Source organism: Cydia amplana, chromosome 13, assembly GCF_948474715.1.
Source record: "Cydia amplana chromosome 13, ilCydAmpl1.1, whole genome shotgun sequence".
Lineage (NCBI taxonomy): Eukaryota > Metazoa > Arthropoda > Insecta > Lepidoptera > Tortricidae > Cydia > Cydia amplana.
Window position 1 is genome coordinate 10,222,949 of NC_086081.1, and position 25,038 is coordinate 10,247,986.

At 36.0% G+C, this 25,038-nt stretch overlaps 1 protein-coding gene across 1 annotated transcript in view; it reads left to right on the forward strand.

The window, feature by feature from the left end:
• LOC134653472 (uncharacterized) overlaps positions 1-23,426 on the forward strand; it is a 46,173-nt gene extending 22,747 nt beyond the window's left edge. Inside the window, exons 2-4 of the mRNA XM_063508840.1 lie at positions 17,908-17,967; positions 21,130-21,204; positions 21,462-23,426. Of these exons, the coding sequence (XP_063364910.1) occupies positions 17,908-17,967; positions 21,130-21,204; positions 21,462-22,460 (1,134 nt within the window). The 3' untranslated portion in view covers positions 22,461-23,426. The remainder of the gene's footprint in view (positions 1-17,907; positions 17,968-21,129; positions 21,205-21,461) is intronic.
• The last annotated feature ends 1,612 nt before the right edge of the window (positions 23,427-25,038 follow it).

Here is a 25,038-nt window from a genome sequence, read left to right on the forward strand (position 1 = left end):
TAATTTTACACAAGATACTTTGTCGTTTTAGTGACGTAGAATAATTGCTAGCTACCATAATAAAAACTGTTAACTGACAAATGTTTCTCATCAAACTAGTGAGGATCGATGTGGTTTTTACTATTTGTGTATAGAACCCTAATAGGCTTTAAAATTGAGAAAACAATTACTATTATACTGATGTTATTCAAAACTTGTTGTTCTAAAACCATTCTTATCTAAAATGTAGCTTAGTAACGCGACTAATGTGAATGCTTATTCAGAAATTTAGTACAATAATAGCTGTGGCAGCAGCTTATATTCAGCACAGTCGGACGCCATTACGGTTGCTCATATTCTAACCTCTACAATTAAATAGGAATTCAAAATGAACTGAAAAACCCATTTATATTCATTTATAAAACTAGTTTTATCGTAGCATAACTTGTTAAAGTTCATTTTCTATCACTAAAACATCTACACATCGCAAAAAAAATACAAATTTAAAAGTGGACTAGTAAAATTTCTATATTTACTTTTTAAACAGTGCATCATTTACGCGGCGCTTTAAAATTTTAAATAAAATGTATATATATATTTACAGTAAAGTCGCATGCGTAATGAAATTGAAGTTATGTAAACATCAAATCAATATCAATATGTCCTCTTTATTTTGTATTCACTTCAGAAACTACACTTTGACACGAGTTCACAAATTAAAATAGAAGACAAATCATTGATTTAACACACATTTTCTGTATTTTAGTGCTAATATCTGAATATATTTTCTGTAATATATTTTTATTAAAACCATAAACATAATTAATAACAAACTTAAAATAAAAATTAACCTAAAATTAAAAAAAATTAATTCTGTAAAAATGCACTTTTGAACCAAAAGTTGCATAACGTGTGAATAACTGAACTTTAGTTTAAAAGCAGAATAGAAGCTTTTGACAGCCTTTATACAAGTGTTATTCAGCTGATTCACCACTATGCACACATTATACACCTATTACATTGCTGTTATTCAGTTGTAAGCTATATAATTTGTGCCCAAATCTTCTGTATAACGTCTGTAACAACGCTGTTGCAGACATTATTCAGCTACCTTATTCAGCTTTCAGTACGGCATGCTCTATTATTCAAACAATATTCAGCTGCCTTGTGTTACTTGGGTTAGGTGCTTATATATTTGCATATCGAAATACTAGTTTTGCTTGCTTTTCAAATAACACTGACTGGTAGGAAGGTAGGTAGTAGTATGAAGATACCTAACTTACGTTTAAGTGTCCCATCCCCTGTTTCCCCAAATGCTAATATTAAGTATCTCCAATTCCATAGATAGGTTCCATTTTGCAGCAAATATTTCTATAGATATGTGTACGCACCGGCATTAACAGTAAGACTCCCGTTGATCGGATGACCCTTGATATCTGGTTGCGTACCGTTTCTCATTATCGGCACGGATCGTGGTCGCGTGGCTCTGCTGAACCATTGTTCACGTTTTAGATCGATTGGTAATATCGAATGCTATGTAACTTCAGATATGGCTGTTTTACAAATTCTTAAGATATACAGAGTGGGTCTACGCAAGGTTTATTATATGTTTAGGTGGGTTTATCTAATCTATCGTTTTTGAGTTTGGGCTCCTTGTTTGCAATCCGGATCCGAAATGTATGAAATTATCCGGATCTGGATCCGGATCCGCGGATCTTCCCATACATTTCGGATTCGTCGTGCAAACCCTACTTGTGATTAATCATTTTTATGAGCAGCTGACTGAAAAAACACTGCAATAAAAATATAGGTATCGACAATAAAACTCGAACTGAAAGTAGTGGAGTGGCTCGTTATGAATAGGTAGTTAGGTGACCATACTTATCTCTACCTATTTACCTACAACAGAAACAATTATATGTTTTATGCTTACTTTTCATAACTTCAGACATAACTTAAGGAAATAAATATTCCATTACATTTAATAGATTTATGATTAATCGGAAAAAGATTGAATAAGTTTAAAACTTCAATTTCGCAGTTCTATAAAACCTACACTCGGTATAATTAAGCAGCTATAAAGGAAATTACGTGTATGCAAAAAGTTGATCTACCTAGACTTGTATATCAAATGATTCCATTGTCCGATTCCGAGAAGTGACACCCGACCACCCTGCTCCGGCGCCGAACGCCGTGTTTGCGACTAGGATCGCGTTACCGGAGCTTCTTGTGTGGCGCTAGTTCTCCGACTGTCCAAACCATAGAGAAATATAGTAAGACAAGAGTGCTCACTCCATACATCAGTTTTGATACCATAAAGACTATTAATTTCAGTGTCTACATCTAGCATCGAGTAGCGGAACTATCAGTACTGCTACTTGACGATAGATTTAGCACCGACCGGAAAGTCTTATGTTGTTGTTGTTGAGTATAGTTCCACTACTCGATGCTAGATTTAGACACTGAAATTAATAGTCTTATTGGTATCAAATCTGATGTATGGAGTGAGCAATCTATGTATGTTTTTCTCTATGGTCCAAACTGAGAGAAGCCCGAGAATGTGTTGCGACACGGCGACAGTGATCATTTGTCACTGTTTGCAAAAATACATGAGTCGTCATGTCTTACTGGTCTAGCTCAATACTTGTCCCAACCGACGCAACAACAAATACTTCAATTGCAAAATATCTCAGCTTAGCGACAGTGAACCCAACTACAGTAAAAATGGCTGACACTAGTAATCTTTACTAGTTTAATTTTTAACAAGCAGAAACGTCTGCGACCGATGCTATTAAGCTTAGAATACATTTTAAAATCACTGTCTTCGGTGAGACTTGAATCCAGAATCCAGAGGCCGTGAGTTCAAGGCTCACCCAAGATAGTAATTTTTCCACTTTTAAATTTATTCTAAGCTTAATCTTTACTATTTTGGCTAGATCGTTGGCAAAAAGAGTAGTAAGTATACACCATAACTAGTAAAAATTACTGAACTTCAGTCGGCAGCGCGACTGAAGTATTTCTGTTTGTGGCACTACAGCTATAACCATACTTCATATTTGATCGTGTCCTTAAGGGTATATATCCTCACTGATCAAATAGATGCTTACTGGTCAAAGCGAGAGGCGGACTGTTTAAATCATTATTAAATGGTTTTTCTACCGTGAAATTCTGCTTTACCTTATAATCAGTGTCGACTATTGGCAATAAAGAAGTCTTGCTATCCTCGCTTACTTTTGAAGGTCCATTGATATTCAATGCAGTAAGCATAACATCAATATTTCTGAACGGTTGCAAAACTCGTAAACCCGGTGTCACATATGTTGCATATTCCCCTACGCTCTATCCAACAATTTCCAGAACCCAACATTGTCACAGCCATAAATCGCGCAATCATTTTCATAATGCTACCGGCAGCCATACAAACGACGCGTCAACTTAAATCAGATACATAGCAACATAACCACCAAACACTTTACGCCCTCACTATACTTGCATACAATAGTTGAGGATAATTTTCGCATTTCAACTATCGGATTCAACCGATATTGTTGTAACCACAGAACAAGTTAGAATGGCGATGCGAGCAGGGTACGTGTCGCCGTCGGTTATGAGCAAACGCTCGCATGCTACTCGCCCGCGCTGACCGAAAACGAAGTAAACATGCCTTTTTGCGCCACAATAACCTTCAGATTAAGAAGCCAAACATCAAATCTGTCTAAAGGAAGCGTATCCATTCACCAGGCACACAAGTTTTTACTACCGTTGCGCGAGTGTTAGTAAATGTGGAGAGGAACGAGCGGCGACACCGGTTCGGATACTAACTGCGCGCGATAGCCATTCTAACCTCTTTAATAATGTTCTGTGGTTGTAACGGTCCACGGGACTGCATTCTCCGCCATTCTCTTGGTATTGGATCGCGATGTCGAATGTATCTGAATGGCGTACGCGGTAATCTACTGCGTCAATTAATGGGTTAATTAACTGTCAGTCCCAACCTATTATTGATATATTGACCTAGATTTAATGTATCGATATTAATTAGGAGCTATTGTGTCTTTGTTGATACAAACATGCATATTATGCAAGATTTTGGGAATGAATGTAGGTGATAGTGCGTAGGTAGAGATTTCGCGCAGGACCATTTGCGAATTGAGGCATATAAAATTTAATTTTAGAAGTCCGTGATTGTGCAACCTATGCAGTATTTTACATTGTCGACCAAGACTAATATTTGAAATGTGAATAGCGTTCGAAGTTCTAAATAAATACAATTTTCAAATTAATGTTCAGTCATTCATGGGCATACAATCAAATTGATTGATTATCTCAATTTGATACATGCGTCGTTAGCAACCGCATCCATGCGCGCATCTGTCGCATGCTCGAAAGAACCCGTGATCCTCACAAAAACTGACGGGGCCTTACCAAAAAGAGACAACATTATATTAAACTACAGCGCAACCGAACGAGACAACAATAATAAACCCTCCAATAAAAGTTGGAAGGATTTTGTTGCGCGTCGAAAGAAAAAGCTGATATTTGGAATTTAAAAGCTGTCAGTGATGATATCGCTAATGCTCGATTTGACAACGTCTTATTCTCTTTGGATAGCTGAAAAACTGCTGGAACTTTTGCTCCGTCTCCTTACGTGCCAGATTTGTTTTTATGTTCCTCCAAAAATATACAAAGGTGTGTTGAATAGGGGTTCTCCGTAAGGAATAGTGTTATTGAGCTTCTTGTAATCCTTTACGTCTGTCGTCGTAAATCGGACTTTGCGTGTGGTGGTCTTTCAGGAAATAACAAAGTTAAGGATAGATTTGGACTGCTATAAATGAAGGTATTATTTCAATGATAGTGATATTATTAGTTACTTCTTACTATATCTATATTAAAGAGGAAGCTTGTTAATTGCAGTTGTTGACTATATTATCGGTGATCGAGGCAATATAACAATTTTCCCAAGAAGTAATAAAGACTTTTAATATACTTAAAAATACTTTAAAAAACCCCGATATAGTGACAAACAAATAAATTGAACACTTTATGGCCGATACAAAATATTGTTTTTGTACGATACACATTCTAAAAGGTTTTACTATACCCATAAAAGTGACCGTTTTATTTCAAATAAAGTATTCAAATTTATAGCCGTTGTTTCATCTGTGACAGTGCATATAAAAATCAGTTTCCTAATTTTTCGGGTCCAAGTCAAAGTATTTGGTGGTATCATTAATATTCATGTTATTAAAAATGCTATTTAATAAGGCTACATAAATTTAGTCGTAAAACTTTAATGTTGTCGGTTGGAAAATCTATTGCTTGTTTAATAACATAATCGGTGCGATAGCAATATCGTCGAGGCGAATATTGTAATGCTGCACACAACTACTTAACATACAGAGCCAGTTTTCTTGTTGGAAACGTATGCTATTGTCTCCGGTTAGATATAAAATACCGATATGACCCTACGTCTTCGTTGCAAGAAATATTCAAGGGATACAGCCCACACTTTTAATAGCGGTTACATCATTTCCACACAATGAGAGCGCCGTCCACACCCATTCTCTGTCCGTATGATTTGAAATTATAGCACCGTTTTATTTGCTCTCAGAGCATTTATATGCGGTCGCCGAGCGACACAATGTGCCACAATATTATGTGTTAAGGCTCGGCTCTGCGCCCCAAAAACTGGGTCCTGGCACCGTACCATTTTTATGGCATTTAGTAACGTTGTGTCCAAAGTCAACAGGAGTAAATTTTTCTTATAGCATTATCCAAGTATATAAAACGTACGTTTACCTTTACCTATAGGGCGATTCAAACTTTACCTCTATAATCTTGTTATGAAACGGTTGTGGATTTATGGATCTGTCAACTGTTTACAGTGATATTTCTGGTTGAGGAAATGTCACTGCTAGTATGTTTCAATGCATGTGTATCTTTTTAGTTATTGTACTTACACGCGCCATATTTCAGATATTCAAACAAGTTATAAATAACACTAGATATAAGTGATGAAGTGGTAAAAAACCTCAAGAAAAAATATATTTAAAGAGTGCATCCAACGCTGGATTATTTATAGATCGCGTGGTAAATAGCCTTAAGGCTACATACATAACGCTTGCGAAGTGTCCCGCACGTGTCGCCTGCAACACCGTGCGTGGGAGGCATAATGAACCGGTAATTTAATCCCTGATTGTGTTACTATTAAATTTATTCGCGCCATGATCAAATTTGGTACGTGTTTGTACCATTTACATCATTGTTGGTAAGTGGCAGCATGATTTACTTCGCCTTTACATGGCATTCGTTCGGGAATGGGTGAAGTTGGTGGATTTATGATTGCTGCTTTTTAGGATCGAATTTATAAACTACTACTTTTTAGTCGCATTCTTTTAATGATATAATTGATCGGTGCAGAGGTACATGATTTTATTCACATTCAATTATAAATCGTATGAGACCATCTTTTGACTAATTAATGAAATACTGGCAGCGTGATTGATGCATCATGATAATATTTAATATATTTATATTTTTTATTTTAATAATTACTTAAGCTTGAGAGTTGATTAATTAGTATTCAACAACATTTCATTCCACTCTAGTTTTAAGAGTAATTAATTATTTCAGCACACAAAAGATAGTTTTTACTGAAGATAATATTCAAGTATTTAAACTCTGCTTATTTATAACAGTGCAGGCACCAATTAAGCAATTTCGCCGGTAATACTTATCCTTATTAGACCAGATTTAAGGCCTTTGTGGTATAATTTAAAAATAGTTTAAGGACTATAGTCTCGATCGTCATTATAATTATAGGCGGTCCGTCAGAAAGGCAATGGGTATAAAAACTTAATGGTCCTATAATATAACATCAATAAAGTAAATTGGCAGGATACGTTCATAATAAGTAAACGTATCGACACGTTGCTTCGTAGTTTTTTAAACCGGCATTGTTATTCTCCATAATAATCTGTTATTCAATCCCTATTAGTTTATTTCTAACTAAACGAACGTTTACATCTACAGAGCATTGGAATTCAAAAGGTTTATGTAATAACGTTGCGCAGCTAACTTTAAAGGCACGATAAAACCATTCGCATCTGTCAAACGTCCGCAAAAACGCTTTCAAAGTAAACAATCGATGAAAATAATAATACAGATACCTCGAACGTTCTACTTGTCGCAATAAACGCGCGCTATACGAGTCCATATTTCATGAAAAATTCATATCATGGCGGCCACCTAATGATGTCGATGCCATCTTTTATCGCCAACAGGGTTGTATTTTTCATTAATCGTTGTGCCAGTTGACACGCTCATTATAAGACATTCGGTGAAACTTAAAGTTATAAATAACACTTTATAACCCATAGTTTAAAATACTATTACATTTGATCGTGAGCTTAAAAAGTCTCATAACATCGCTTGACTCGGTCAGTTCATTTACTTCGTTCCGTCTAGTATTGGATAACATTTTTCACTAAGAAAAGGGGACTGAAATTGAATTTCTACTTGTAAAAACGGATCGGTAATAGAGTTTACCTAGTGCAGATCAAATAAAATAACAGCTGACGTAGAAGCTTGGTGGAACACATTTCCCGCGCACCGTACCGCTATGTGCTCTCAGATATTTATGTTGTCGGGACAACTGGTCGGATCGTGGGATTAAGTATTGGAGTTTTTTTTTGTTTTATCAACATTTTTTAAGGAAAGTTTTAACTTGTAATTTTAATTTGTATGCCGTTAAAGTGGGTACCATCACGTATTTGCAATTCTCTCAATAACACTTTACAATATTGGTTTCAATTCTAATGTTTAGTTCATTACCCGCATCATATACCCCTATTCCTTGTCTCGCTCCTGAACCGCGGTCTGTCTTCCAAGAAATTATATTTTTTCTCTACCATTTGGCGCTTGCTTAGATTGTATTTTATCTTTATGCGAAATCATAATTCATGCTGTTTTTGTTCTTTTTTCTCATGAAAGTTGTTTGGTGTTTAATGTTTTTCGTTTTCTATCTATACTGCTGGTATGGAAATGTCGCTCTTTGTTTATTGCGAATGATAACTACGAAGAATGATGATGGCGAAATTCTGGAGTTACCTAGAGCTGGCTGGCTATTCCTGTTAGAGGTTTTCGTTTCTGATTATTTTATCTAAATTACTTCTCAAACGCTCAGACCATAAAACACGGGTGGGAATGATTGGAATAAAAAACTTGTTTACAAACCGAACCGTGACGTTGGACCGTTTATTTCGTATGAATATTTTGTGACCCCCAAGTGTGTCCGGTCACTACCCACAAAACAAAATGATAAATGAAGATCATCTGTAGTTACGCGTTACATAAACGCTGATGGATTGATTGTAAACGACCGTGTGTGCGCATCGATCGATTAGTTCCTGCCCGGGCGCAGCCGCAGGCCCGACTTATGGACGATTATCTTTAATGGATTTCGTAAACTTTTAAGTGTCGGGATCCTGGGTTGCTTTGAAAAAATGTAATCCATCTTGAACCCTAATTTTCGATTCGGGCTATTAACGGATGACTTAGAATAATAACATCGAGGCTCGTGAGGGTAATATTTAACAGCTAGTTGGGTCAGACGCCTGGTGCGTTCTATATATGTGTGTACCTTATTAATATGCCTTTGATTGCCTCCAGGGATCTGCTTTACAGAACATTCGAGTTCTTAATATTGAAACATGTTAATTACATAGTTAATTTATACGAATAAGACCTTATAGTTCCTTTAGTTACATACTTACCCACTCAAATCTATAAATCAATAACGAAAAACTACCTTTCGATCTCGCTTCGAAATCATTTTTCATTCTTACTTTCTATTCAACTCGAAGTCAAACACGAAAGATTAATTAAATAATATTCAATAAACGTTGTTTGATTAAGAAAAGGGTAATCTGCGGCGGCATCTAACACAAATACGAGGGCTCTCGGCCGTTTTCAATCGTCATTCATTATTCACTCACTTCCCTTTGCAGTTGCCGAAGTATATTTCGTTTTGTTTTGTTTAACTTTCATATTCGAACTCTAGAAGGCCTTGCACAATACTGGCAATAATTGAATTGAATTTATAGGCGTTATAACCCAGAAGGTGAAAGTTGAGGTAGGCTTTCGAATTGTTTGGATTTTATAACGTTTTTTCGACCACATAAACACCGGTCACGTCAATCTTTTGGGATTTAATCATTACATTAAAAGTAGAAAACTGTTGTAAGTTAGTAGTTCTGTGTGCAATACTTCACTTCATTTTTTGTTGTCATTAGTAGACGTGAGATAGTACAGTGGTCAAAAAAAGAAATTGTGTGAAAAATTACGATGATTACTCTAATAACTCTGTCCGACGAAGTCGCTTGATGGCCTCTGTCCGAGATTGGCATCATTAGCCACAATGATAGTGGCCTAAATATGAATTATTTGTTTTCTTTGCTACTGACTATAAGTCTTACGAGTCTTTCTTTTAAAAATATTTGATATATTATGTGTATATTGAAGTTATGTTTAACATTTTGGTGTTATTCATATGTGTTACCTAATATTTTCACAAATGCGCAGATTACACAGTCGTTTTGTTTACCTACTGTGCTTTTAGAATAATTATCCTCTCGGATACATGCCAAAACGATGTTGTATCGATTGCTCCGTGCGATGAATTTGAAAGTCCAGTAAGAAAATAACAGTGGGACAATAAATCGTCTCGTCAATTGAACTGCTGATCAGCGGTAGCAGATTTATACTGACGAGTTCAAATGTTAGAGGCACAGAACGTGAGTGAACGGAGCGACTTTCCCGCTACCACTTTTTCACTGGCTGAGAAAGCTTTACCTGATCGAATACATTTACTTAGACATGGTTTGTAAAGTTAACCTCAACGTCAATCAGGGATGCTGAAGTTTAGCCCTTATTGTAAAAAAAAAAAAACAAAACACTATGAATGAGGTGTGCTATGCTACTACTGATAAAGTATTTTCCCCTTCAAACTTTGAAACATATTTACGAGGATTATAAAGTATAATATATTTTATACCTACCTTAAATGATAATGAATGTTTCTCGCGTATGAAATCTCGAAAGTTCATGAGCAGGGATCGGATATTCGGATTGATATTTACCTAAACTTTGGCGGCGTGAACGGTATGGAGACGGACTCAACTTTATTTTCGTAATAAATTTCCCGGGATTTCCCGGGATTTGTTAACTATGTAACAAGGCAATCTAAACTCATATTTGAACATTTTAATACGCTTATTTATTAAGTATTTAATGTAATTTACTATGGAGAAATATTAAATTCAATGTACCTGAGATTTATTCAACTAGCGAAATATCATTATCATAACTTAGTTTAACGGAACTTGTCGTGAGTACTAGTACTTTTAAAACTACGAGTACTTTAGAAATTGTTTTCCTTCGACGTTTCAAGGACGACTTTATGCCCGTGGTCTCAAATTTTTTCCCTTCCGCTATCTCTGCTACCGCCATTGTCTTACGCATAGCAGGTAAAAAAAGACGGGCAATACAAAGAAAATTCGTCACCACGTGTACTTTAGGTATGTACGTGGGCTTTATCTTAGAGATTAAGTGGGGTGTTGAGAGTAAATCATAGTGTCACGAATACCATCAAGATTTAACTAGACGTGAACCTTATGTACAACTGACAAAATTGTACCTTTTGCTTGAAAACGTCACATATATGTGTTATACAAAAAAAATGTTTTATTATTCTCTTATATTACAGAACCCTTGAATCTACTATAATAAGTAGTAAATAGTTATGTAAGATATGTATAGAGAAATGCTTACATTATTTTGCCAATTCACGCTGCGGCTACACTACATACACTGTTCTTGTTAGATCTATATAACAACATATTTCCTTACAAAAATTGTCAAAAATAGCCATAAACTAAACATGTAGGTAAATTTGTACCATCTTATGTCATTTCGTGCGATCCCGGAGTCCCGGAGCATATTTATTAAACTTATAATAAAAAAGAAGCCGACTCCATATTTTCCCAACAATTTCCGGAATTTTGCCAAGTTTAGGTAAATATCGATCCGAATATCCGATCCCTGTTCATGAGCTAGAATAATGGTTCATTTATTTTATGCATATAACTATATTAGAACAAATAGAAATCGTTTATATAAAGAATGAATCATTAACGAGATCTTTTATTTGCACAATGTTCATGTATCAGCTTTTGTCTAGTAACACAATGAAAGGACATAACCATATATTATTGTCAAATAGAAATTCATCAACAGAGATTGCCAAGCATGTGCCTCGGGGCTAAAAAGAAGAGGCAAGTTCGTGAGATTATTATCAATGATGGATCACATTATTTTAATTGATATCAAGTAGCGTTTTACAGATGAATAAATACTGAATAATGATGCATTACCGATGCATTTACAACTCTGATATGCATTCACTGTGTGTATCTGATATCTTTGTACGGGATGAACGTGTTCATAAAATATGACAGTTTTTATTTAATGTCACTCAATGAAGTATTTAAAATGCCAATCATGATTATAGAGTACTGTATAATTTACTGTAATACGAGCTCAAGCCTAGCAATTATTTATAATTAAAGCAATTTACTTCTACTCTGTGACGACTTGCTTTATATTTATAAAGTTTACAAAAAACAGCATTAGCCTTCAAAGTTGCCTTTAACTTTTTTGAATTACATTGTAAGTAAAGCTTTGGTATTATGCCAAAGTGTCAGACCCCGCATTTCCGTCGGTATCAGGCAATTAAAAAGACCGACCGACGGTAAGCAGATGCCTGTCACTTTTATCAAATACATTAAACTTGCTGCTCGAATCGAACATTTTATTTTTTTGCTCGCTTTTTTACCGGGGTATTAAACTCTGCCTTCGATAAAGAGCGATGTATTGGTTCTCCAGCAAATAATTAAACGTCCCCTTTTATATTAACGTGCGATTCGACGAATGGTTTAACCACAGATCATATAATACTAGTACAGATACCCAATCCCATAGTAAAAACGCGCACCGTCCTAAGTAGCAAATACTTGTAGGCAATTTTTTAGTTCACAGTAACAAACTAGATGGCGCACGGAGCCCCACGGAGCTAATAAAACTCTTACGACAAACATGCGTTGAAATGGCGTCAAAACACCTCTCGCGCGACATCTGTTGTAGCTTTCACGCACTAAACCTACACATCACATTCATTTTTAAGGTCAATCATTACTAGATGGCGTTTCAGCCATCGGCGACAAAATTGAAATTTATTTACATATCATAATTTACGATTATGAAATCAATTTGACTTTTTAATTTTTTTGTATTGTAAATTGTAAATAGAAGTTTGAATAGGTACCTACTTAGTATAGGCGAAAGTGTCAAAGTTTCGTTACAAATCACAGGTCACTCTTATCGCTTACCTTGCTTCGGCAAATCGGCACGACAAGCGTTCGGGTAAAACAGCATAACTGTGACTTTGAGATACACAATAATAATGCATAATCAAAGAGGACTCTTATGCTGGTTTGAAGGTATCGAGTAGGTACCTATGCTTCACATTAGGGCAGAAAGAACACGGCATTGCGGTATGATCTGTTTTAATAAAATAATTCTTGGAGCTAAGCGTTGAATTGCCGCGTGCCGTCCACATGGCCTTGAGAGGCCCAAAGCCCAAGGTCGCGCCGACGAAACAATCTATTTTTAACGTCCGTTAAATAAAATCGAAAGGAAATACTTGAAAAAATATGCGCATATTAAAATCTAAATTTATATGTGACGTTATCTATGAAAAGGGACCTTATTGTCGATGGCGCTTACGCCATTATTGACGATGTTCAGATATAAATACAAGGCCACGCGACGCCGTGCGGCGTAAGCGCCATCGACAATAAGGTCCCTTTTCATAGATAATGCCCCATATCAGTACCTAGAGATATAGATATAATACTACGCGGTATTTTCTTAGATTTATTATGAAATAAAAAAGACCATGTATATAGGAAAGGAAGGAGTAGGTATTTTGTAAGGATCACAGATCATATGTGTATGTGACGTTATCTATGAAAAGGGACCTTATTGTCGATGGCGCCTACACCGTTATCAACGATACTCCGGTATAAATACAATGCCGCGCGACGCCGTGCGTCGTAAGCGCCATCGACAATAAGGTCCCTTTTCATAGATAATGCCCCATAAAATACTAGTACATACATAGTACATGCAGATACCCAATCCGCCAATCCCATACTAAAAAAGCGCACCGTCCTAAGTAGCATATGTGACGTTATCTATGAAAAGGGACCTTATTGTCGATGGCGCTTACGCCGTTATTAACGATGCTCTGATATAAATACAATGCCGCGCGACGTTGTGCGGCGTAAGCGCCATCGACAATAAGGTCCCTTTTCATAGATAATGCCCCATATACGTTGCTTTGCGTGTTTTACATTCTATTTCGTAATATTGCAATAAAAAATGTGTGTAACGTTTTTTTTGCCATGCTTTTAAATTAATAAATTAATTAATTGTATTTCCGATTTATTCATTTTTTTATTTAGCTACTAAAAGTTTTGTAGCTTATTCGCTACGGCTATCATGAGTTGGCATTTGACGTTTAGGTACCCTAGCGAGTGCATGAAGTCGATCGCAGTCTATCTCGCTCGTACTCGCATTGATGTATTGGTGCGATCGAGTTCACGCAGTCGGTGGCGTAAAAGTCAAATGTCAATTAATGGTAGCCGTACTTGTCCTATCATGTACAGTCAGCAGCAATAGTTGCTAAGCGGGCGAGGTGTTCAAAATAATCTTGACGCGACTTTATTGTTAAGAGAATAAGAGCGCGTCAAGGTAATTATGAACGCCTCGCCCGCTTAGCAACTTCTGCTGCTGACTGTACCTAAGAAAACATTTTTTGACATACGATGGATTTTTTAAATATGATATATACAAAACGGATTAGTTACTAGTGGCTCTGTGAGCTGTAGACCTCGCGAGCAGAGCTTAAAACTGAATAAATGTATGGCAAAAATATTTATTAAAATATAGGTATAGTACATGTAATATAAACAAAATATTAAAAACTACATAAAGCTACAAACAAAAATTAAACGAAAACGCTTAACCCGCGCTTGATAAATAAAAAATACGACATTTTTCATTTTTTCAAAATAAAATAATAAAATAAAAAACAATTATACGAAATTTAAGTATAAAAAAAATACTAAAAGTTAAGTAGCAGTATACAATTACTGGGAATGGAACCAGGGACCTGCCGATGCAAACAAAAAAAGCGAACGTTTGCAAAATACGCCATTATAGTTCTTACTAAAGCTGACGAAATTTAGCTACTCATTCTCAAGTAAAAACTAAATACATATCTAAATACCGCCAAAACCAGCGATACAAATTTTCTGAATTTTTGGCCATTTAATCTATAAACATATCTCAAAAAGAAAAAACTCTTATGATACCGATCCGACTATTTGTTTAGGCGGGAGCTATCACAACTCCGCCATTTTGAAAAATTTCCAAAAACCGGATCGACAAAAAAATTTTAGTTAGTCATAGAATTCGGTCACAAAATTTCACGAAAATCGGTTAAGAATTGCGACCTGTATAGGAGAACATCCGGACATACAAAAGCAAAATGTCCGAGTCAAAACGTAGACCTTCGCTACGCTTCGGTTAATTAAAAATGTTACTCGAGCGCGCCAGCTTGCAGCTATTGATAGTGTCAGTCGCGCACCAAGTCTCGGTAATAAATAAGAGGAGGGAAAATAATAAGGGTATGCCGGTTTCCATGGTCAGGGTGTTTAACCCGTAAGTAGCAGGGCCACAAAGTTACAAAAAAAGTGACCTTGAATTACCTACTCGATCGATATTTTTATATTGAAAATAAAGTGTAATTTATTTGTATAATGAGACAGATATTTGTTCCTGAGTCATGAATATTTTCTATGTATTTAAGTATTAATTGTATATTACACATTTGTATCGTTAGTCAATTTGTGTAAGAATGTCCCTATAATATTTATTTATTTACTAAACATTTATTTCATGTTAAAAATTTACATTCTCGTACAAACGGCAGTAACACGATTTATTTTGTAGTACCTATTTTAAAATACAAAAAGGAAATATTTGCACTAAAAACAAATATTTACAGCCGGGCTAGCCCATGATAGGCACGACAGTATCTCGCGGCGAGATATACTGCCCGTCCCTCTTTTATTAACATGGTTAGAACTGTTAGAAGTTTCAAACCGTGTATGCTGTCCCTGTCGCTCCTATTAGAAAGAAGAAGAGGACGGCACGAATTACTGTGGCGTTCACGCCTATGTACCTAGTTGTATGGTAGTTTTCGTAAGCACACAGACGCACCTTACAATTAGTATTTAATCCGAGTGTGCGTGTGCACGTCGCTGTGCGGCCTTGAGACGCTGGAGCGATTGAGGACATAAGTATTTGTATTAAATTAAAAATAAATACAAACCTATAGATATAACACACCGTATTGTCAATTCAAGTTTGCAAACGCGCACTGCGCGCAGTTTAGAAGCGAAACATCAACTTTTGACCAGTCATGGCGGTCATGACCTTGCATTGGAAATACGAACACCTAGTTGGCATTTTTTTCAAGGCTAACTCGCATGTCACACCATGGCCAGTCCATGACCAAATCATGACCACCCCCATACTCCCCGTCGTAGTCATGAGTGCAGTCATTGTCGGAGTCTGTCCGTCAACAAAAATTCGACTAGGCAAGCCCCGCGACCCGCGAACACCGAATATTGCAAATTTTGGGCTCTTTTACTCACATTAAGTTGTAATTCGAGTGACAGAGATAGTTGCATGAGTCATACGAAGCATATTTTTTAGTGTTATTTTAAACATCAAACTTCTATTAGTTTATGTAATTAAAAAAACACTTGCATAGTCTGTGCTATCAAAATCGCTGTCAATTTAGTTTGTTCTACCTCATGAAGTTTACAAACTTCGATTTTCGCGGTTTAAGCTGATCGTCGTTTACAACAAGGAAATTAATAAACTGTAGACCTCGCGAGCATAGCTTAAAACTAGAGATGCCACGAATATTCGGCAACTATTCGGTATTCGGCCTATTCGGCCACTTTGCCGAATATTCGGTATTCGGCCGAATGTTGCCTACTATTCGGCCGAATACCGAATATCTGTTGCACCTACTTAAAAAGAAAAATTGCATCATAAAAATAACCAAAAACTATGTAGGTAAGTATATTTAGAATGTGTTCTTGGAAAGTTGTTAAATACGAAGACCCTTTTTTGACCATTAATTGATTAAAAAACATATTATTTTTATCATGAGTCTGTTTTGTTTGACTCTACTCATTAATGCTGTTCAACAAAAATATAACTTATCATCATCATCTAACGTTGAGCTTTGTTAGCGATCAGTTTTCATAATAATTGTGGGTCAAAATGTTCGCATGTCATACCGAATATTCGGTCGCCGAATATTCGGTATTCGGCCAATACCACTATTCGGGGCATTTCTACTTAAAACTGAATAAAAAATATATGGGTACGCCGTTTAGAATTATTTAGAAAAACTAAATTAACAAAAGGTTAAATAAAAGATTGGAAAAATGAAACGAATACGTTTAACCCGTGCTTTGCACAAATAATAATACATAATACAATAATATAAGTGTAAAAATTTACAAAAAGTTAGCAGCGCACTTTACTGGGGTTCGAACTTCGAACCTCCATGCATCAAAGCAACTGTTTGCAAACTGCGCCATGATAGCACTTAGCCAATTTGACGAAATTTGGCTACTTATTCTCGAGTAAAAACCTTTACAACATTTCTACATTTTTGCCAAGCACTGTAAATATATCTCAAAAAGAAAAGAAATGCTCTTATAATATTGATACGACTACATATTTCGCAATTTTGAAATAATCGGATTGAAAAAAAAAACTATTTTATCCTAGAATCTGGTCACAAAATTTGATGAGAATCGGTTGAGAATTAAACCGAGGAGAACGTTCTCCTCAAACGAAATTTGGCCCGAGTTAAAACGGAGACCTTCGCAAACGCGTCGGTCAATAAAGAAGTAAAATGTGCGTTTGACTTGGACATCAAGCGAAATAAAAACTTGCATTGTGTTTAAAAACAAAGCATTCATTTCTTTTGAAAGACATCGCCCTACGAGTTTTTTTAATTTATATTTTAACGTCAGGCCTACTTTAATAAAAAATAGGTACTCATTTAGAGTAGGCATGTTTATTGACCGATCTATTTTTTAACATTTTGTACTAAATTTCGTAATTCATAACTCAAATGTAATTATTCTAAATCAAACTCCACATATTAGAACCGTGGTGGCTCCATCTAGTGACAATATTCAATATTACTTCGACAGCTCCACATAACTGTCCTGCGCTGTTGTTCATAACGTAGTCAGTCGCGATATAATTGTGATTTCAAATCTTGAAAATTAATGCATTGAATTCGTGTTGTTATTAATGTTTGTATTTCATTTATAATGTTTTTAATTTATGACACTTTAAATGTCTCTTAATACATCTTAATCAGTAAGATAAAAATTTCGTTATCGCCGATTGTGACATATAGCGCCATCTATGATATCGATTTAAAAAGAATTATACGGCCTTCGGGATGGGAGGGCATGGTTTAACTTTGTGCCTGACAGGAGCTAGGTTGGTTTAATCGGTCTTTATTACTTTTTTTATGACATTGTGTGTGTTACATACTGCCGTTGTATGTTTCTTCCGTTTATCTTATATTTTTCTAGGCACTGCACAATTAAAGCAGTTGCGAATTGTAATAAAATATTTTTCAACGTGGTTTGTGTTTGCTATACATGTACTTTAACGAACATAACGTTTGCTTGTTCACAGTTCGCGATGCCACGTCCCAGCGGAGAGTCATCGTGTTTACAAGGCCCAGATTGCTTTATGGTGAGTACTAACTTCCTTTACCAACATAATACTATCCATATAGGTAATGTATTATCTACACTATATAATGTATACTAGATAATATTACTACGCATGTGACTCGTCATTTAACTTCCATACTAAATTAACGAACTATAAAATGAATATATGTATTTTGAGGACGCTTGAATTTATGTATCAATTTTATTGATTCATAAGTATTCGGATATACGGATATCCGAATATGATCAGAAGTACAGTACAGATAGATACTGTAGTTTTGATTTGATCAAATATCGTATGAAATATTTCGATCATATCAGTCAAAGTAATAAACGTAATAAATCTTCATCAGAACATTGAAGTATGTATTCATTAATAAATAAGGTCGAATTATAAAATGGGGAACAGACATCGGTAAAATTTGAAAGGGTATAAATTGTTTTCTGCAAAATTCTAACTATAAACATAAATGATTACTAAGCATGTAAATATCACGTATATGTGACGTTCCACGGCAAAAGGTACCTTATGGCACTTGGCGCTTACGTCGTATAGCGCCGCAATAATAATAGCGCGCGGCGGCGGAGCGGCGTTAATAATAGCGTAAGCGCCAACGGCCATAAGGCACCTTTATCCGTGGGACGTCACATATTTACCTAAAGACTGCAGACCAACTATTCATTGTTATACGTTTTCTTTCTCATTCACAAAGTTCTCAGCAAACGACTGAGTATTTATTGGATACAATAAATAAAATAAATAAAATAAAAAAGCCTTTTATTTCAAGTCCAATTTGTTACACTCATTTCATTACAACAGTATAAGTTAGCATTTATTTATAAGTATTTATTTTAGGTATAATGTCAATTAGAATTATTTATTGTTATTGTTAAGTCAATTTTCACATATTATAAATATACAATGTATTAATTATTTGTGGTGGACAAGAACCCCTCATCGGGTGAAGGCCTCCTCCAAGGACTTCCATCTATCCCTGTTTGTAGCTATATCTTTCCAGTTTATACCGGCTGTTTTATTTATGTCATCAGTCCAACGGCTGTTAGGTTTCCCGGAGCGTCGTTTGCCTGCAGGTCCTTTCCAGGTGGTAGCTTTCAAGGTCCAGCGCGAGTCTGACAGCCTGGCAACATGTCCAGCCCATCTCCATTTTTGTGTTTTGGCGTGTTCGAGAGCGTCTATTAGTTTTGTTACAGCTCTTATATTTATATGTGGTATTTTTTGAACTCTTTTTATGTTTAGCAGGCTTCTCTCCATCGCTCTCTGGCATGTAGTTATTTTTGATTTAATTTTTGCAGTGAACAGCCAGGTTTGACTTGCATAAGTCAGTGAAGGTAAAATACATATATCCATAACTTTTTTCTTGATTTTCATATTCATATTACTTTTCAGGATTTCCTTTAGGCTCCAGTATTTATTCCAAGCTATTTTTACTCGTCGGTCTACTTCTTCTTCGTTTCGTTGACTACTGAATGATATCTGCTTACCCAGGTAAATATAGCTGTCTACGTACTCTAGTAGCGTTCCATCGACGGTTATGTCCTTTTGAGTGCTATTGGTCATAAGTTTTGTTTTTTGAAATTTTTGAAATTGGATACAATAATGAAGCACAATCGTAAACATGGATTTCTATGACCCGTTGTTGGTCATCAAATCTCGAAAACGGCAGAAGACTTGAATGTTTTACAACATAATAATTTTAATTTGACTTTTGACGGTTCTAAATTGCCATCGTATGAAATTTAATTATGCAATGTTCTAGGAAAATGAGTTTTCAGTTACAACTCATAAACGCAGCTGTCTATTCGACGCCTGAGTTTATTGATACCTAGTGGCCTTTAGTAAACCCATGGTTAGTTGGTTTTACGATGCTCATCAGTCATAGTTAGATGTGCTAAGTACAAATTCAAATATGCAATAGCCCCTCGCCTTTGCAATCTTTACTTTGTTGTGTTAAAAACCGGCCAAGTGCGAGTCGGACTCACGCACGGAGGGTTCCGCACCATCAACAAAAAATAGAGCAAAAAAATCGTGTTTGTTGTATGGGAGCCCCCCTTAAATATTTATTTTATTTTATTTTTAGTATTTGTTGTTATAGCGGCAACAGAGATACATCATTTGTGAAAATTTCAACAGTCTAGCTATCGCGGTTCATGAGATACAGCCTGGTGACAGACGGATGGACAGACGGACGGACAGCGAAGTTTTAGTAATAGGGTCCCGTTTTTTACCCTTTGGGTACGGAACCCTAAAAAGCGTTATTGTGACGAAAGTAACTTAGCAATTTATTTTGTCAACCAGTAATTAAAATACGAAATACGAAAATTCAAGCATTTAATTTCATCCTCGAAATCGGAGCGACAGAGCGTTTTGTCAATACCAGCAATTAATATCAGCGGCTGGTTCTTATAATTATTAAAGCTTACCGAGGCGAAAGCTGGCGTCAAGTTAACGTCAACTCCAACTAATGAGTGTTTCCAATGACAAATGCTGCATTCGGCTCGGCCACCGTTGTGAAATTTGGCTAGATACGGGCGTCAATTACGCCGCTCCTTAATTGGAGTGCTGTACGTTTTGTTTTAATTCCACTGGGGATGTACAAGTTCTGTTTCTGCTCTAGTTATGTATTTGTTGAACGCTGCTAACGTTCTCAGTTAATATGGGATATAAAGTTACTTGTTATAGCAATTGGTTTTAATTGACCTGATTGACAAATAAGGTTACAGATGTAGGTATGAACTAGAATCATATATTATTAATTGTAGGTATGTTTTTTTTTCAGTTGTATTTTTATTGTTGATATCTTTAAATAAATGTAAAATGATTTCCTAAAATTAATATTTAGAAAATACCATATACTTCTGTGGATACAACAACTAGATTATTAATGACCTGACAAAAATTTTACCGTTTCGCTTTCTAATGATTAATTTCTTGTACTAACGACTGCCTTTTCGATCTAATAAACGGCTGTAGGTACACGCGAAACAACTGATAACGATATCGTGGAATAATTAAACGAAACGGTTCCCGTAATTTAACGATACACAGAGAATAACAGGTATTATTAATGAAAAAAGCCTTTTGATACTCCGGAATAGTATGATAGAGCCTCTATATAGCCAATTAAGAAACTTAGTAATTGTAAATATTTTTTTGTTGCAGTGCTGGGAGAATTGCGAGCTACTTCAGTCTAACTACCAAATATGGGGAGCTGTCTGTGAAGAAAAGGACATCTGCGTAAGTAAACCGATCAATTATAATTAAATATCAACTATTCCTTTATTATTTGTAATGTACTACGCTGTTCCAAAGACGTCCTTAATAATAATGACAAAGCACACGCGACGCAGGAATGCAGTTGTGACAAATACAAATTGCAAGAAACCTTTGATCTACATTGCAAGTCGATAGTGGTTTTAACAAGTTTCTTGTTATAACGAGCATTCAGAGACCACTTGTAGTTGCATATTATTCATGTTTTATTTTGTTTACAGTTCCCTGGATGCAAAGTGGCTTGTGAGTTTCACGCTGAAGCGGCAAGGGCATCGCAGACCCAGCCTGTGATTCACACGAAAGGCGAGGGCGTCATGCGTGTTAGCGGAGCGCTTGCACGCTGGCCGCCCCCCGCGCCCCGCGCCACATCTCGCCCTACTCCCCTCGTCTATGTCGTCATGCGACGAGCTGCCGAGGGTCCGTGGAGACAAATCATTCAAACCCAATCGCTCGCCACCAGGGTACCTTCCAACAACGAAGGAGCTCTTCTTCGCGTCCTAGTTGTGGACCCACTCGGTCTCGTCACAATCTACAGCCCAGACGAAACCTGGGTCGCTCACGACTCCAACTCATCAAATCACGATCAACACAAATGGACTTTAAAAGAAATATCATTGATTCACCAGAAAGTACTTGTAATAGGTGAAATTGCTTGGGAACCAAGAATAGCTCGCGGTGTTTACCTTGTTACCTGGGAAGTCGATGGTGGTGGACTAAAAGGCAACCTGTTCACAGACTCAACCCGAGTAACGCTTTCTCTATGGCCTGATACTATCTACCATATCCAAGTAGAACTTGTTTCTAGAACACCGGGTGTTGACAACGAAAGATCAGAAACGATGACCATCGATACGAGTCGAGCTCAACGTGTTTCAACTGAAAGCGTGCAAGACGTGCAAGTCAGCGAAGGTGACCGACTTATGTCCGTTCTTGTTAGTTCAATGAGAGGAGAGCGCGTGCCCGAGCGAGCACCTGACTCTGAATTAGTATTAGGTTGCTTATCAGCCATGATTGCCTTTGGGCTGGCTGTGCTTGCCGCTGTATTGTGGAGGCGGAGACGACGAGGTACATTCCCAGGGACCAACGTTTATGTCGGATCCTCCTCTGTACTCAAGCGAAAACTAGTTGAAGACTTTGCGCCCGCAGCTCACTGTTTCCAACCTGTGATAGCTCCGGAGGCACCCAACAATGAGGCTGCTTCTAGGGATGTTGTTGTGTGACGTCACAGCTTCGACATGCTGTCTGTGGAAAACCGTACCTACAGTTCCTAAACTAGTGAACAAATTTTCGTGGACACTGACAAGTTACGAACAAGGAACCAGTGGAGTGGAGTTTCGTATGTGATATAAAAAAGGTATTTGGACAAGTGAAAATAGTGACGTTGGTTTAAAAAACGATGACGTGTTTTGTGATTTACGTTTAAACTTTTCGTTATGAACTTTTTGTAAGTCACCTGTTGTAAATGCTATATAATAAATTATCTTCTTATGTGAAAATTTTTTTGTGTAGATTTAGGCGATTGTAAATTAAAAAATATACCTATAAATGTATTTATGAATCACAGTAAGGTTAACACCAGAAAAATTAGAATTGTAAATATGTTAAGAACAAAATAGTAAATCAAATTAGTAATTTTCTAAATATTCGATTGGTTTATACCGCTTGTACATAAAGTGACTACTAAAGATACATGTAACGCAGAATAAATAAATGTTGGACGTCTATTTGTTTGGTATAGTTTTCAATCTCGATATGAACGCAGGTTTTTATAGTATTATCAGTAAAATTTAGAACTATTTCTACAACTAGTCCTTATTATTGTTTAGTTAAATGTAGAATTAGATATATTTTACTAAAATACTTTTGATGGGGATGATCTGACTCATTCTAGTGAACTTACGATGTCTTCTTCAGCAATAAATAGATACATGTGTAATGTATATAAAAACATGATAATTATTGTAAAAACACGGCAAAGAGATTATATTTTTGTTGTCCGACGACAGAAATAATCTAAGCATTATGTATGTAAATAAAGGAAGCAAACATTTATATAGGTACGAGCATATTCTCTTATATTTCTTTGCAAACGGTATTACATTTCCTACAGACAGATCCAAACTATCACAATTAGCTATACTTTCTCAAGCAGATTTCTACATATATAATAACGTGTAAATTACCGCTATTTGTTTAAAGTTGATGTTAGCTTTAAACGTGTACTTAATAATTTAAGTTCGTCGTGTAGTGCGAAACCGAAAATATAAAATACCAGAATTTGTCTCTTCCTAAGAACAAATTTGGGTATAAACAACCAAAATCTGAATAGTTTATGCTAAGCGCTTAATGAAAGTTATTTATTTGTGATTAATTTTGTACCTTTACTCGATCTGTAAATAAATATTACGTGCTATTTGATGAAGCTGAACTTTAACGAGTATAAATAAATATGTCTGCCAAATTACAGTTTTGGTTTCATTTCAACCACAAACAGTACCGCGAAGTCAAGCTATGAATTTAAAAAATCAAGTGTGTTGCCAATTTAGATAATTTATAACTATTTTCAACAAAATGCCTTCTAACGAACGGCTGTGACACCTTGAGAGTGATTATTTGGTTTTTTAACACATTTCAAATGTTTCGTAGCGGCCCTTATAAACGCATATCCAGACGATTCTCGTTTTTATTGGATAATTCTTAAACGTGAATCGATGTTTGGTTTTTTCTTTCTTCATGGAATGCTGGATTAAATCTTAAAAGTTTCTTTGTCCCCATCCGAAACAATTTAAAAGCTCGTTTTGTAAAGTACTTGCTTGGCTAAACTTTCATCGATTTGACGCCTGAATGGAATCTCACTAACAAATCCTTTAAATAAATATTAACTTGCGGATTTAGCATTGTTTAAAAAGGATACCGTCGGTTGGACCGTCATTTGGTTCTCTGATGGAATACTGCCATTGTCTGAGGATTAACGTCAACGAATTTGTTGTCAACAAACGCCTGATCAAACAAAAAGATTTGTGCGTCAGAGAACCCCAAGGAACCCTCCATTTCAATCATTGTTGTTAGCTTGAGCGTGCGGGCTTAAGTACTTAACCGGAATATATTTAAAATAACGGTCCACGACAATACATCCTCTGATTAAGGTGGATCGGAAAAAAATCTGAGCGGTCAAAGAAAAGGCGGTAACAAAATTAAAAGTTACCAATCGTAAATTTGGTCCTATCTTTTTAAAAGCCAATTACCAAGTTTGGAGTTCATTAAATTGAGAAATCCATTAGGCTAATCGCCAAGTTGGGAGCCACCAACGTGACGATTATGAAAAGGTTATTCTGACATGCAAATTAGAAAGAATCTTAATGTAAATTACGTGTAAATGGAAGATATAACTAACATTTTAAAGTTCCAGCTACTTTTATACGTACCTAGACATCAGGTTGGAAGTTGTCGAATAAATCACCCGTAAGATAAGATAAGTACCTAAAATGCTTTTTGTTTGTATGGTTAATATCGTATTAACAAAATGGCGGTCCTACCTGCGTTAGATGTTTGTCTTGAAAGCAACCGCCATCGCTGCTTTGTTATCTAATTTATTACTATTTTATAAAAATTCCTATGTTTATCTCTAAGAATAAAAAGTTGCATATTAAAAAACAAGCAACAACGGTTGCACTCCGGGAGTGCCGATAGAAGTGAAAACTCACCTCACTATGTTACCGACGCCCGGTAACACGATACATACGTTTAGCGGAGGTATTATAATTATTTATTATATATTATTATCATTCTCAATTAAGA